The 16,830-nt window shown below is 43.3% G+C and overlaps 1 protein-coding gene across 1 annotated transcript in view; it reads left to right on the top strand.

Annotated features, from left to right (window-relative positions):
* The window catches only part of NPEPPS (aminopeptidase puromycin sensitive), a 60,614-nt gene that overhangs the window by 26,195 nt on the left and 17,589 nt on the right, over window positions 1-16,830 (top strand). The window contains exons 6-13 of the mRNA XM_044296858.1: window positions 978-1,178; window positions 1,258-1,354; window positions 1,444-1,477; window positions 4,867-4,981; window positions 6,725-6,889; window positions 10,368-10,472; window positions 11,732-11,792; window positions 11,916-12,025. Coding sequence (XP_044152793.1) covers window positions 978-1,178; window positions 1,258-1,354; window positions 1,444-1,477; window positions 4,867-4,981; window positions 6,725-6,889; window positions 10,368-10,472; window positions 11,732-11,792; window positions 11,916-12,025 — 888 coding nt within the window. The remainder of the gene's footprint in view (window positions 1-977; window positions 1,179-1,257; window positions 1,355-1,443; window positions 1,478-4,866; window positions 4,982-6,724; window positions 6,890-10,367; window positions 10,473-11,731; window positions 11,793-11,915; window positions 12,026-16,830) is intronic.

The following is a 16,830-nucleotide window of genomic DNA, read 5'->3' as shown; positions in this document are numbered from 1 at the left end:
GGGTTTTCTAAGATTGGTCGGACCCCCGCCAATCAGCAGTTTGAGAAGGCACCGGTGCTCGCAGTAGCGCCACGTTCTTCACACATCTTTCCCTAGGCCATGTGACGGTTCATTCATCGGTCACATGTCCTAGGTGCAGCTTAGACCCATTGAAGTCAATGGGGCTGAGCTGCGATACCAAGCACAGCCGCTATACAATGTTCAGCGCTGTGCTTGGTAAGCTAAGAGAAGGCTGCGGCGCTACTGCAAGTGCTGGTGCCTTCTCAAACAGCTGATCAGCCGGGCTCCTGTGTCAGACTTCCAGCGATTAAGATACTGTCATTAGTAAAAATATCTCTGAAAACCCCTTTAATTGTATTCTGTGCTATTAATTGGTGACCTGGCTTATAACCGATGGCTGAGAGACTTGTAAAACAAAAGATTATGTAACACTACTCCCCAGATGCTTTGTCTTCATGACAACATCTCTCATCATAGACTATTCGCAGTGTAAAGGCGCTCTCAATATAAAGTGTGTAGCAGTGAAGTATAGAGCGAAGGCAGGGTTCAAAACCTGTAAGTTAAATATATATATATATATATATATATATATATATATATATATATATATATATTTATTTATTTTGCCAGACTCTACAGGTTGGAAAAGCGTAGTGTATTACGTTTTTGCTGTTTTGAGGCTCTTCAAGCAACATTTTCTAGCGATGTATGTTTTTCTAGATAACGTTGTGTGCCATATGTTACATTATCTACCCACTCATTTAAAGGTGTTTCCTGGGCTCAGATTAATCCTAAGGATAGGTCATGCATATCAAGTAGTCACCCCCCCGACAACAACCGTGCTCAGTCCGGGAAACATGGCCAGTGTGTCTCGGCCGCGGCTCCCCTGCCCCAAACTGACTGCATTGTACTGTTTGTGTCTATTGTACTCACATCATGCCGTCCTCTTTGTCTTCATCTGTGTTACGTTATTTTAGAACCTAGTTGAACGGAAGCCATATCCAGATGATGAGAACCTGGTGGAAGTGAAATTTGCACGCACCCCTGTAATGTCTACCTATCTCGTGGCCTTTGTGGTGGGAGAGTACGACTTTGTAGAGACGCGATCTGCTGACGGAGTGCTGGTCCGAGTTTATACACCAGTCGGAAAAGCAGAGCAAGGGAAATTCGCCTTGGAGGTAGATTTGAAGTCTATATATGTATGTGTTTATATTGTCTATTCTGCCGCTAACCATTTTTATCTGTCACCCCTTTTAGGTTGCTGCTAAAACTCTGCCTTTCTATAAGGATTACTTCAATGTTCCCTACCCCCTTCCCAAGATTGACCTCATCGCAATTGCAGACTTTGCAGCTGGTAACGTTTCCTCTAACTGGACTGCCGTACGGGTGATGCTGTCTTTGATGTTTTTCCATTCCTCACATTCTGTTTTATTTTTTCCACAGGAGCCATGGAAAACTGGGGCCTGGTCACCTACAGGTGTGTGTTATGGGAAACATTAAGGGTGGGGTCACATCACGTTTTTCCCATCCTTTTTAACGTATACAAAAAAAGTATACATTAAACGGATGCCTCAGACTGATGCCATACAGTGACATCCCTTCACCATAGAGTTCCATTGTGAAAAAAACTAAAATGTATACTGTTATTACTACTAGACTGTAGGATACAAGAGCGTGGTGAACTGCGTTTTTGTATCCATTTTCTTTATAATTTATACGTCAAACAGGGGCATAAAACGTGATGTGAACCCCCCTAAGAGTAAAAAAAAAACAAATATCTGAAATTGTGATTATCTCCCTTAGAAACCGCTATTTTGTAAATTTAATGAATCCTGTATTCTTAGTCTGACATGTCAGGTATATGGTATTGAGACCCTCATGTATTCATGCCAAGAAATTAGTGTCTTTTCTGTCTAAAAGCTACGTTAATGACGTCCCGGTGTCATTCTATGGAGACATATTGGTTCTTGTTATAACAGTTGGCATAATATGATTGAAACCCCTGCTGTAAAGGATAACACACCCAGGGCTTTTTCCCATAAATGAAAGAACCTCCTGGAGGAAGGACCAGAAGAGAGATCCCACATGCTTCATGTGTGAATCTTTTAATTACCAATCATATATTCACACCCCTGGAGAGAACCTAAAATGTGGAGCATCAGACGATCTGTTGGATTCCTTGTTCAGGATCATAACAACCTGTGTACGTCAACTTGTGTACCAGTCATTGCTTACAGTGGTGACCCGCCTCATATAGTGATTGCCTTGAGCAGTCATATCTTATGTTTGGGGTACTGGGAAGTAGGGACCAGCGAGGACCTGGGAAAAGGCAGAAATAAAGTGACAGAGGATTGGTAAGTTGTGCATCACTTCTTTTTAAAGGGGTTGTCTGCTTTTGTTATATTGATCCTCAGGTTAGATCAGCAAGGGGGGGGGGGGGGGGGGTGACTCCTATCACCCCCACCGATCTGCTGTTTGAAGAGAACGTAGACATTGCTGCAGTGTGATTACAAGTTCACCATCCCATTCACTTCAATGGGATGTCTTCTTCCTGTTCAATTTCATAGAAAGGAGCAGTCCCATTGACTGGGATGGAGAAGCTCTAATTATACTGGCTTGCTGCTGCAATATCCATGGCGAGCAGTGAAGAGAACAGCTGATCTCGTGGTGCCAGCATTTGGGCCCCTGCCAATCTGATATTGATAATCTATCCCGAGGATAGGTTATCAATATAAAGAAAGCGGACAGCTCCTTTAATGCCATTCTCACTTTCAGAAAATAAGAGGGTGAAAAACTGCTCATGATCTAAGCCACATTAAGCTCTTTTTATTAAAGATCCCCATACAACTTGGAGGAAGTTTTTTTGTTTTTTTTTTATATACGAGTTTTATTATTGGCCTAGGGCTGGACGTTCACATAATTCTGTGGATTTGATGTTGCACAATGCCGCAGGGTACAGTCAGTGGTCTCCCTGTACAAGAGTGTTATAATAGGACATAAAAACCGCACTGTCTGTCATACTGCATTGCCTCCCACAGTGAGCTGCTGTACGAGGTTCTTTGTATGCACCGTTTTTGTTCTGTCATGATCCTTACAGTTTACTGTAATAGAAGGCCTTCGATATACAGGTCCTTCTCAAAAAATTAGCATATTGTGATAAAGTTCATTATTTTCTGTAATGTACTGATAAACATTAGACTTTCATATATTTTAGATTCATTACACACCAATTGAAGTAGTTCAAGCCTTTTATTGTTTTAATATTGATGATTTTGGCATACAGCTCATGACAACCCAAATTTCCTATCTCCAAAAATTAGCATATTTCATCCGACCAATAAAAGAAAAGTGTTTTTAATACAAAAAAAGTCAACCTTCAAATAATTATGTTCAGTTATGCACTCAATACTTGGTCGGGAATCCTTTTGCAGAAATGACTGCTTCAATGCGGCGTGGCATGGAGGCAATCAGCCTGTGGCACTGCTGAGGTCTTATGGAGGCCCAGGATGCTTCGATAGCGGCCTTAAGCTCATCCAGAGTGTTGGGTCTTGCGTCTCTCAACTTTCTCTTCCCAATATCCCACAGATTCTCTATGGGGTTCAGGTCAGGAGAGTTGGCAGGCCAATTGAGCACAGTAATACCATGGTCAGTAAACCATTTACCAGTGGTTTTGGCACTGTGAGCAGGTGCCAGGTCGTGCTGAAAAATGAAATCTTCATCTCCATAAAGCTTTTCAGCAGATGGAAGCATGAAGTGCTCCAAAATCTCCTGATAGCTAGCTGCATTGACCCTGCCCTTGATAAAACACAGTGGACCAACACCAGCAGCTGACATGGCACCCCAGACCATCACTGACTGTGGGTACTTGACACTGGACTTCAGACATTTTGGCATTTCCCTCTCCCTAGTCTTCCTCCAGACTCTGGCACCTTGATTTCCGAATGACATGCAACAGTCCAGTGCTGCTTCTCTGTAGCCCAGGTCAGGCGCTTCTGCCGCTGTTTCTGGTTCAAAAGTGGCTTGACCTGGGGAATGCGGCACCTGTAGCCCATTTCCTGCACACGCCTGTACACGGTGGCTCTGGATGTTTCTACTCCAGACTCAGTCCACTGCTTCCGCAGGTCCCCCAAGGTCTGGAATCGGTCCTTCTCCACAATCTTCCTCAGGGTCCGGTCACCTCTTCTCGTTGTGCAGTGTTTTCTGACACACTTTTTCCTTCCCACAGACTTCCCACTGAGGTGCCTTGATACAGCACTCTGGGAACAGCCTATTCGTTCAGAAATTTATTTCTGTGTCTTACCCTCTTGCTTGAGGGTGTCAATGATGGCCTTCTGGACAGCAGTCAGGTCGGCAGTCTTACCCATGATTGGGGTTTTGAGTAATGAACCAGGCTGGGAGTTTTTAAAAGCCTCAGGAATCTTTTGCAGGTGTTTAGAGTTAATTAGTTGATTTGGATGATTAGGTTAATAGCTCGTTTAGAGAACCTTTTTATGATATGCTAATTTTTTGAGATAGGAATTTTGGGTTTTCATGAGCTGTATGCCAAAATCATCAATATTAAAACAATAAAAGGCTTGAACTACTTCAGTTGGTGTGTAATGAATCTAAAATATATGAAAGTCTAATGTTTATCAGTACATTACAGAAAATAATGAACTTTATCACAATATGCTAATTTTTTGAGAAGGACCTGTATGTATAGATAACCTGTATAGGTGAACCTAGACTGAAATTAGGAAGTTGCTTATCTCTTCATATATTGCATTTGATGGACTATCTGTTCACCAAGGTCAGGTTACTCAGACACTGGTTCTACTAGTGATTTGATACGACATTTAAGATATTTTCTTTTCTTTCCTTTCTTAGGGAAACTGCTCTGCTTATTGATCCCAAGAACTCCTGCTCTTCCTCTCGCCAGTGGGTGGCACTAGTGGTGGGACATGAACTGGCTCACCAGTGGTTTGGGAACCTAGTTACTATGGTAGGTGCTGTGAAATGGGTTATTTAGGATTGGGAATGGGGCTGATTTCTTCAGTAAACAGGTCCACACCTGTCCCTGGGTTGAGTCTGCTATTGCAGCTCCACTCCATTGAAGTAAATAGGGCTGTGCTGTGATACCGCACACAACTTGTGAAAGGTGTGGCACAGTTTTTTAAGAAATTGTCCATGTTTTTCGTAATCATCGAAATCCTCGAATCCTCTAGTTAGCACAAAACAAAAGGTGACGGCAGCATCTCCAGTGTATTCCTTTTATTAGACAAACCTTACAGAAGGCCTGCAGTAAAAACCAGACCGCTACGTTTCGGCTACATCTTGGCCTTTTATCGAGGCTTGCCATCACCTTTTTGTTTTGTGCTATTCGGTGGACCGCTGAGGATCTGTGGTCGTGGTTTGGCTGGTGCATTCCGGTGGGGTCGTGGCGGTCTGAGTGTGCTGCTCTACAATACTATTTGTACTATCCTCTGGTTAGGTTATCAGTAACTGATTGGTGGGGGTCCGACACCCTGGACCCAAGGTGATCAGCTGTTTGAGAAGGCACTGGCATTCACGGTAGCTCAGTGCCCTACTGGAAGCTTAGCCTAGGCCATGTGATGTCACGTTCATCAGTCACATGGGTTAAGTGAAGCTCATCTCCCTTGAAGTGAATGGGGCTGAGCTGCAATACCCAGCACAGCCGCTATACAACGTGCTGTGCTTGGTGAGCTGAGAGAAACCTGCAGTGCTACTGCCAGCGCTGGGAGTGTCAGACCCCCACCGATCAAATACTGATGACCTTCAAGTCTTTTTATGTACCAAGCACTATTTAATGAGAATACTTATCTATTGATAGCTTATCTATTGATTATAATTTTATATCTATTAAAGGGGAGCTGTCACCCTGAAATCCACTTTTAAGCCAGGCACATTGCCTTTTAGGGCTAGCTCAGCTGAATGTAATGATACCTTCCACTTAGTGATCTGTTGCTTCATTCTGGAGAAAAGGTACTTTTAATCCATATACAAATGAGTGGTTAAGTGCACTGAGGGCAGGCCTAAGCCACTCTGCACCTGTGCTTCTCCTGCTTTCTGTGCCAGCTCCTCCATGTTCTTCCTGATGGATAGGGCTAGGTTGTCATCACGCTTGGTCCTGTCAATCAAGGAGATGGAGGGGCTGGCCAAGGAAGTGTGCACAGAGTGGCTTAAGCCTGCCCTCAGTGCACTTAAAGGGGGCTTATCGCTAGGATATGCCCCCATTGTCTGATAGGTGCAGGGACCCGCACCTACAACACGAATGGAGCAGGGAAGGTGAGAGGGTTCACTGCGAATGCTCAGCCGTCCTCCAGTTCTATGAGTCTGCCGAAAATAGCAGAGCTTTGGCCCGTAGAAATGAATGGGAGTGGGTCTCAGAGGTGGGACCCGCACCTATCAGACAGTGGGGGCATATCCTAGCGATATGCCCCCATTTTCTTTGATGGGAATACCCTTTTAACTGCTCATTTGCAAATGGATTAAAAGTATTTTTGCCGAGAAAGAAGTAACGAATCTTTAAGTGCCAGGTATCATTACATTCAGCTGAGCTAGCCCTACAAGATATTGTGTCTGGTCTAACATTGAATTTCCTGTTGAAAGATTTATTTTTAGTAATGTTGATTAGAAAGAGTTTCTGTCTGCAGTAGTTTATTTTATTTTTTTCTTATAATAGATATACAGTAAATCTTACATGACTATCTATTCTCCCTGGCAGGAATGGTGGACCCACTTGTGGCTAAATGAAGGATTTGCCTCCTGGATTGAATATCTGTGTGTGGACCATTGCTTCCCAGAGTATGATATATGGACGCAGTTTGTTTCTGCTGATTACACTCGTGCTCAAGAACTGGATGCACTGGAAAATAGCCACCCAATCGAGGTACTAGCATTCTCTTTGCTTTGCAAAGAAATTGATGAGCTAGCCTCAGGCAGACATCCCCGCTGATCGGATGTTTGAAGAGGCAGCAACGCTTCCGCTTCAAACTTTACCTGCGCGTTATCTCGCCATAGTGTTGTTAAAACTGCTCTGTCCCGTTCAGGGGAATAGGATGAGCAGTTGTAATTAAGCATCTCATCAGCAGGAATCGGACCCCTGCTGACCTGATATTGAATTCCTTCTAACCTCTTAAAAGGAACCGGTCACCGGGATTTTGTGTATAGAGCTGAGGACATGGGTTGCTAGATCGCCGTTGGCACATCCACAATACCCAGTCCCCATAGCTCTGTGTGCTTTTATTGTGTTAAAAAACAATTTGATACAAATGCAAATTAACCTGAGAGGGTTTCCTGTCCCTGAGAGGGGTCCTGGACTCATCACAGGTTAATTTGCATATGTATTGTTTTTTGACACAATAAAAGCACACAGAGCTATGGGGACTGGGTATTGCGGATGTGCTAGCGGCCATCTAGCAACCCATGTCCTCAGCTCTATACAAAAAATCCCGGTGACAAGTTCCCTTTAACACATAAATGCCGTAAATGTACGGCATTATGAATAGGGAGTTGCATGGAGTGGGCTACTGTGAAGTATAGAAAAAAAAGTTTGGCTGTCAAAAGATGGCGATGCAAAGAAAATTTAGATTTTTATCGAAGGTTTTCATTTTTTATTTTTTTTAAGTAATAAAATGAAATAAGCTATACAGATTTGGTATTGCCGTAATCGCATTGAGCCACATAATACGGATGTCATTAGCGCACATTGAACCCTGTAATGTCAAAACCTTAAAAACCTTGGCAGAATTTTGGGCCCAAAATGGCAGCTTATCCACAGGATAAGTCTTAAGTGTCTGAATGATGGGGGAGCGATCTTTGCTATCTCAAATTGCGGATCCGCAAAGCACGAATACCGGCTGTGTGCATTCCGCATCTTGCAGAACAGTATGCTGTCTCCTCTGTCAGAATTACCTATTCTTGTCTGAAAAATGGACAAGAATAGGACATTTTCTATCTTTTTTTTTTTTTTTTTTTTTTTTTTTTAACGTGGCTGTGGAACGGATATACAGATGCGGACAGCACATGGTATGCTGTCTGCGTCTTTTGCAGCTCCATTGAAATGAATGGGTCCGCTTCCAATCTGCAAAAAATGTGCATCGTGCGGACCAAAACTGTGGTTGTGTGCATGAGGTTTTAAAGGGGTTATCCCTTGATTAATGTATAAAATGACACGCATCACATAGTACATGACAGACTCTTTCCTACAAAGCTAGAACCAGCCCTGTGCCTCACATGGATACAGATATCTCCCCATTCATTGCTCTGCTAGATTTGTATCAAGTTCACAGTTCAAGCGGAGTGTCTGTTCTGCTGCTGCTCAGGAGGCGTGTCCATCCTCTCCCTATCACAGCTCATGAGACAGCTGAAGGATAAAACTGAGCATGTGCGGCCATCTCAGTAAGCCGGACAAAGAAATGAGAAAAGAAATCAAACAGCAGGTGGCGCTATACAGATGCATTTTATTGAATAACTTGGTGGCTATGCTACGTTTTTGATCACATGCAATTACAAAAGTATTCAGATCCAGATGCTGGTTTGATAACTGTAGATTATATTTAATGATACTTCCCCTTTTAAGGGAGTTTGTCAGCAGTTTTGACAATGATCAAATGCGAACTGTGCTAGGTAAGGGCTGGGCATAGGAGGACCAACATAAATTTAATGGAGCTTTTCTCATCATTAGTGTGAATACGACTTTGGCTCAAAAACTGCCTCAGAACTGTGGCTTTGTTTTGGGGGCTCTCACCCTGAAAAGTGCAAACCCAACAGGAACCTGTTCCTTACTGTCCCTGTTGTGCCCTTTACCCCTATGCGTTTCTTCTGGTCATAGCACAAGATTCATCAGGGAAGATGCGAAAATAAGCTGACCTTGTTACAATTATGCTCAGCTATAGTTTAAAGGGGTTGTCTGAGATTTTGATATTGATGGCCCATCATCATGCTCTGATGCTCTCCCTTGCCTTGCGCTGTATTGCGCAGAGCAAGGGCTTTTTTGTTTCGTAATTAAACTACTAGGCGAAGGCTTCTGCCAAGCAGTGTTCCAGATTATATAATCGGCACTAATGGGTGAGCTTTAACACCGCACTAGCTGTTTTACAGGCTAGGGCAGCACTAAAACCAGCCCATTAGTGCCGTTGACATCACCAGGAACACTTCTTGGCAGAAGCCTTCACCTAGTAGAGACCCAGTACTTTATCGGATCTGTTGGGGAAAAAAAACCTTGCCCTGCACAATACATCGCGGAGCAAGGGAGAGCATCGGAGCATGAAATACTCAGATGCTCATCTCAGAAGGGGGCTGCCTGGGTGAACAAGGGGTTGTGTCCGGTTTCAGCTCTGACCCCTGTAACGACAAAGCATTGTAGCCCTTACTATAGTCATTTATGACGCAACCATATTTTATATGCATTAATGTTTCTAAGGTTAGCATTAGCCTGTTATATACTCAAGGATCAAGTATTTGCTTCAATCCAGTAAGATGATTCCTATTTTAGTTATCCAGAATAAACTGTAGCCTCTATTACTGTAAATACCATGTGATATACTGTATGCACTATGTTAATTCATACAATAAATTAGCTTCCCATCGGGTACAATATAATCTTCCTAAGAGTCCATTCACACGTCCGCAAAATGTATCTGGATCTGTTGCGCAACGGATCTGGACCCATTCATTTTCAATGGGGCCGGAAAAGACGCGGACAGCACACAGTGTGCTGTAAATAGAACATGTCCTATTCTTGTCCGCAGACGCGGACAAGAAAAGGCGTTTCTATTAAAGTGCGGAAAGCACATAGCAGGACCACAAAACACTTGCGGACGTGTGAATGGATCCTAAGTGAAAGTAAAAAAGCCTTGTTGAGCTCTTATATACCTTTCGGGGTTATCACCGTCTGATTGGCGGGGGGCTGAACCCTACACCCCCTTCAGGTGTTTTGCATTAGCTCCAGCACTACACAGCTCCATCCATTGAGTAGTGGACAGAACTGGTAACTGCAACACTGCTCCCTTTGAAACGGATGGGAGCAATGCAGCAGTAACCAGCTACATCCACTACACAATCCTGTGTAGTTTTGGCGCCGACTTTCATCGCCAAAGCTACGAACAGCTAATCAATGGAGGTGCAGGGTGTCCGACCCCCGCCGATAAGATATTCAGGCAAGGCCATGAATAGTAAAATGCTGGGCAACCCCTTTTAAAGGGGGTCATCCTGGAGAAGATATAAGAATAACTATGGCAGGATGAAATTACTACACCCTAGCGATTGAATGTGACACAAGTACTGCTTTATGTACGGTAACTGCCTGTATTATGTTTTTGCTCATTTTAATGGCACAATAACATGTTTTACATTTTTCTGTGTAGGTCAGTGTGGGCCATCCTTCTGAAGTGGATGAAATATTCGATGCCATATCCTACAGCAAAGGAGCATCTGTTATCCGCATGCTACACGATTATATTGGGGATGAGGTAAATGTGGAGTATTCCCTGCAGGAACAAAGGATTAGGCAAATCTGTCAGTGGGGGAGAGTTGAGATGCACCCGTCCTCCATAGAAATCAGCCAGATCTTGGAGAGACACAACTATGCATTGGACTGTCGGTCCACCATCCGAAGCCCAGCGAGTATTGTGTAGAGTTCCCATTAATTAGCACAGGACTCGATACTTGCGGAAAGTGTGAAAGCCATGAATATTAATTCTGCTTACACCACATATACACATATCTGGATCTGAAGAAAACAAAGGCTGAATAGTATATGGTTCCTTTGAAACTGTGGTCCCCAACTATGACTCTCCAGCTGTGATGAAACTACAACTCTCAACATGCTTTAATAGCCGCAGGCTAAAAACCACTTCTCTAAAAAGTTGTGAGCAATGTTAAAGGAAATCTGTCACCAGAATAATCGCTACTGAAGTAAAGCCATAGCCTAATAGTACTTGGTACCTTATTTCTAGATTTGTTTCAGCAGTAGATGTTTTTTATCTTCTGAAAAAAACAAGTTTATTTGGTATACAAATGGGCCAGTAAGGTGCCCAGAGGGGCGTCACTTTTGCAGGAAGGAGCCCAGGCATGCCTCCTGCCACAATGTGTCCACCCATCCCTCCTACATCACATTCAAGCCATAACTCTGCCCCCCTTATCCCTGCCCCCAGCATGAGGGTGGGCTTGGGCACCAGCAGAGGGCGTGCCTGGGCGCCTTCCTGCAAGAATCCAAGATCTGAGCTGCATCACAGTCTGTTCTGGCATCTAGAGCATCCAAGCAGGACACCAGTACAACTGTCACTCGGATCTGTGAAGCTGCTCAGCGCACACAGCACTTCACAGTGAATCTCCAACTCGCATGCACTTGCAGGAGCAGGCTCTGGCGGAATAAAGGTTCATATTCTTGCTAATCCCGTCAATATTTCCTTTGCATGCATGGCACTAAATGGTAAAGGTGATTATTATAAACCGCATATTTCTGTATACGACTATAAGGCAGAATGTCCCCCCAACTGTGTACTTCCTCTGATACAGATAGTGACTCTTTGCAGGAGCCAGCGCACCTGTACATTACAAGTTCGGCCCAGTCATTTCAATGGCTTTCATTTAAAGTTTTATTTCTCCTGTCTAGTTGGGGACTTCCCTTTCTGATCTTGGTTTCACATAGTGAGCATCAGCTTTTTAATTTTGCTTTTACTCTAACAGGTATAATTTACTAGAATATGTATTTGTTTTCCTCATGTAGGACTTCCGTAAAGGCATGAACCAATACCTTACCAAATTCCAGGAGAAGAATGCTGCCACAGGTATTCCATGGCCCTGTCATGCTGCTAACCATTATAACATAGTGATGCCTCCACCCAAACCTACCTTCCCTTTTCCACTCAGCTCCCCTCGCACAGCTGTAAAATGAGTGCTCTTTTCTGCAGAGGACCTATGGGAGTCTCTTGAGCAAGCCAGTGGGAAGCCAATCGCTGATGTAATGAGTACGTGGACCAAGCAGATGGGTTTCCCATTACTCTATGTGGAATCGGAGCAGGTAAATAGACATTCTGGATTGACTGGTTCAGTCTGGTGTGTGATATATATCTACACAATACTGTGCAAAGTTTTAGTCAGGTGTGGGGGAAAATGCTGTAAGAATGCTTTCAAAAATAGAAATGCTAATAGTTTTTTATTTATTAACAAAATGCAAAGTGAATGAACAAAAGAGAAATCTAAATTGGATCAATATTGGGTGTGATCACCCTTCAGGTGAGTCAGTTCTTCTAGGTACACTTGCACACAGTTTTTGAAGGAACTTGGCAGGGAGGTTGTTCCAATCATGTTGGAGAACTAACCACAGATCTTCTGTGGATGTAGGCTTACTCAAATCCTTCTGTCTCTTCATGTAATACCAGACAGACTTGATAGTAAGATCAGGGCCTGTGGGGGCCATATCATCACATCTCTGTTCTTCACGCTCACGACAGTTGTTAATGGCATGGGCTGTATGTTTGAAGTTGTTTGGCTGCAGAATAAATTTGCAGCCAATCAGATGCCTCCCTGTTGGTATTGCATGATGGATAAGTATCTGCCTGTATTTCTCAGAATTGAGGACACCATTAAAGTGTAATTGTTTTTTTATTTTTTATTTTATAAAATGTGTTGCTCAAGTGATATTGATGATTTTTGCACTTTCATAAGAAAAATGCCTCTGAAGTTTTACATACTCCGTCTTGATAGTGCAGTGAAAATTTTGCCCTCACTACCTCCCTAATATAGAACTAAGGCTACTTTTAAATTAGCGTTTTTGCTGTACGGTTTTGAGATCCGCTTCCGTTCTAATAATGCAGCCGGCTACATCCATTCAGAACAGATCTGGTTGTATTATATCGAAAATGAAGACACCGGATCCGCAACTAAAACCATTCTAACCATTAAAGGGGTTGTCCGAGTTTTTTTTAAAGTTTTTTTTTATTTATATTCTTTCTATATTCCTAACTAGGCAAATGTAACAGCTTTCCAATTAATTCACTTAATCTCCAGTGGCTGGTTTCTCAGATTTCACTGACGGTCACATGACCTGTGATGTCAGCTTCTCTCCCCTTCACTGCTGGGTTGTCTGCTCTCTCCTAGGATTCTTAACCCCATAAGCTGCACAGACTGGGTAGCTGCAGCAGTAACAATTCTGGGCACAGGAGCTGACAGACTAGAGAGAGCATTGCACAAGAAGGTAGGGGGGAGATCCTGTGTGTATTAGCAGTGTCATTATACAGGTGGGACTTGTAGTTCTACACAAAACATGCTGCAGAGTCTCCTAGCAGGCAGATATGTCACTCAGGGAATCTCTCCACTCTCTAGCAGAGCAGGGGGGAGAGGCAGAGATTGTGTGTTTTTATTTTTATTTTATATTGCATGTAAACAAAGGGCCAGAAAAGAACCAGGGGAATGAGGAAATATATTTTTTTGCATAAAACTTGCTTAGCTTAGTTATATATTGCTGCCCATCAGATTTTCAGTGCTATATATATTTTTTTCATAACTCTGACAACCCCTGTTGTCCCAAAAAAAAAACAACTGCCTGCACTATTTTGTGTCCGGCATGGGAACTTAACAAACCGGAACGGAATGCATTCTGGTAACTCTGTTCTGGTGTGTTCAGTTTTGTCCCCATTGTCAATGAATGGGGACAAAACAAGCGTTGTGCTGCGGTTTTGAGAGCCTGTGCCAGATCTCAAAACCAGACAGCACAACGCAGATGTGAAAGTAGCCTAACACTGACCATAAATATATACACACACTCTGCTCTGCCTGGCTGACAGTGAGCACTGACAATGTACATGCAATCTGTATGCCTGGCACACTAGTCGAAGGGAGATGCAAGATATCATTGCCGGCTCTCTGGTATATACCGGCAGCTCGTTAGTCAGTCTGCGCGCCCGGCATACAGATTGCACAAACTGTTGTAGCAAAACATTAGGGAGGCAATGAGGGCAGTAGCTGTAGCATTGAGCAAGGAATGCCTTCACTGCTCAGTACTGCCCTGCGCTGAACAGTGAAGACTGCCAAAAGAATAACTTCGGGGCAGTTTTGTCATGAGAAAAAAAAAGAAGCTAAATCAATAGTGTAATGCAAAAATGTATCAGTATCACTTACCCTATTCATTTACCAAAAAGAAAATCCTGCCCTATTCCCCAACTCTGTTTGCCGAAATACAGCCCAACACTTGCAAGGACCCTCCCTATGCTTCAGTGTAGCCCACAGTCCCCCGGCGAACAAACGGTCTTCTGGTACAACCAAATATTTCAAATTTTGACTCCTGCACATGCTGCCATATTTCTGGACCCAGTTGCTATGTTTTTGTGCATAGTTAAGGCTACTTTTACACTGGCGTTGTGGCTTTCCGTTTGTGAGATCCGTTCAGGGCTCTCACAAGAGGTCCAAAACGGATCAGTTTTGCCCTAATGCATTCTGAATGGAAAAGGATCTGCTCAGAATGCATCATTTTGCCTCCGTTCCATCTCCATTCCACTTTGGAGGCGGACACCAAAACGCGGCGTGCAGTGTTTTGGTGTCCGTCTGACGAAACAGAGCCAAAAGGATCCGTCCTGGCACACAATGTAAGCCAATGGGGACGGATTTCTATGACACATTCTGGCACTATAGAAAATCGATCCCTCCTCTATTGACTTTTAAAGGTGTTCAATAAGGATCCGTCTTGGCTATAATACAAACGGATCCATTCTGAATGGATGCAGACGGTTGTATTATCTGAACGAATCCGTCTGTGCAGATCCATGATGGATCCGCACCAAATGCGAGTGTGAAAGTAGCCTAAATCGTTTGGCTTTATTTCGATATCGAAGGTATGGGATTTTAGCTGCAATTCTTCCATGAAGGCCGCTTCTAGCCAGGCTTCTCTGACTGGCTCCACGACCCCAAACATACAGCCAATGTCATAAAGAGCTATCTTTGCGTAAAGAAGAAAGGGGTCCTGAAAGTGATTATATGGCTCCCACAGAGCATCAACATTATCAAGTCTGTCTGGGATTATATAAAGAGACAGAAAGATATGAGCAAGCCTACATCCACAACCATCTGTGGTTAGTTATCTGAGATGTCTAAAACAACCTCCCTACTAAGTTCTATCAAAAACTGTGTATAGGTGTACCGAGAAGACCTAAATATTGTGTGTATGTGTGTGTGTATATATGCGTGTATGTGTGTGTGTATGTGTGTGTGTGTGTGTGTGTGTGTGTGTATGTATATATGTGTATATATATATATATATATTAGTTAGTACAGACCAAAAGTTTGGACACCTTCTCATTCAAAGAGTTTTCTTTATTTTCATGACTATGAAAATTGCAGATTCACACTGAAGGCATCAAAACTATGAATTAACACATGTGGAATTATATACATAACAAAAAAGTGTGAAACAACTGAAAATATGTCATATTCTAGGTTCTTCAAAGTAGCCACCTTTTGCTTTGATTACTGCTTTGCACACTCTTGGCATTCTCTTGATGAGCTTCAAGAGGTAGTCACCTGAAATGGTCTTCCAACAGTCTTGAAGGAGTTCCCAGAGATGCTTAGCACTTGTTGGCCCTTTTGCCTTCACTGTGCGGTCCAGCTCACCGCAAACCATCTCGATTGGGTTCAGGTCCGGTGACTGTGGATGCCAGGTCACCTGGCGCAGCCCCCATCACTCTCCTTCATGGTCAAATAGCCCTTACACAGCCTGGAGGTGTGTTTGGGGTCATTGTCCTGTTGAAAAATAAATGATGGTCCAACTAAACGGAAACCGGATGGAATAGCATGCCGCTGCAAGATGCTGTGGTAGCCATGCTGGTTCAGTATGCCTTCAATTTTGAATAAATCCCCAACAGTGTCACCAGCAAAGCACCATCACACCTCCTCCTCCATGCTTCACGGTGGGAACCAGGCATGTAGAGTCCATCCGTTCACCTTTTCTGCGTCGCACAAAGACACGGGGGTTGGAACCAAAGATCTCAAATTTGGACTTGTCAGACCAAAGCACAGATTTCCATTGGTCTAATGTCCATTCCTTGTGTTTAGCCCAAACAAGTCTCTTCTGCTTGTTGCCCGTCCTTAGCAGTGGTTTCCTAGCAGATATTCTACCATGAAGGCCTGATTCACACAGTCTCCTCTTAACAGTTGCTCAAGAGATGTGTCTGCTGCTAGAACTCTGTGTGGCATTGACCTTGTCTCTAATCTGAGCTGCTGTTAACCTGCGATTTCTGAGGCTGGTGACTCGGATGAACTTATCCTCCGCAGCAGAGGTGACTCTTGGTCTTCCTTTCCTGGGGCGGTCCGCATGTGAGCCAGTTTCTTTGTAGCGCTTGATGGTTTTTGTGCCTGCACTTGGGGACACTTTAAAAGTTTTCCCAATTTTTTCGGACTGACTGACCTTCATTTCTTAAAGTAATGATGGCCACTCGTTTTTCTTTACTTAGCTGCTTTTTTCTTGCCATAATACAAATTCTAACAGTCTATTCAGTAGGACTATCAGCTGTGTATCCACCTAACTTCTCTACAACGCAACTGATGGTCCCAACCCCATTTATAAGGCAAGAAATCCTACTTATTAAACCTGACAGGGCACACCTGTGAAGTGAAAACCATTTCAGGTGACTACCTCTTGAAGCTCATCAAGAGAATGCCAAGAGTGTGCAAAGCAGTAATCAAAGCAAAAGGTGGCTACTTTGAACAACCTAGAATATGACATATTTTCAGTTGTTTCACACTTTTTTGTTATGTATATAATTCCACATGTGTTAATTCATAGTTTTGATGCCTTCAGTGTGAATCTACAATTTTCATAGCCATGAAAATAAA

This window comes from Bufo gargarizans, chromosome 6, assembly GCF_014858855.1.
Source record: "Bufo gargarizans isolate SCDJY-AF-19 chromosome 6, ASM1485885v1, whole genome shotgun sequence".
Taxonomy (NCBI): domain Eukaryota; kingdom Metazoa; phylum Chordata; class Amphibia; order Anura; family Bufonidae; genus Bufo; species Bufo gargarizans.
Note: the sequence above shows the minus strand (reverse complement) of the source record. Positions and strands in the feature narration are given on the sequence as shown.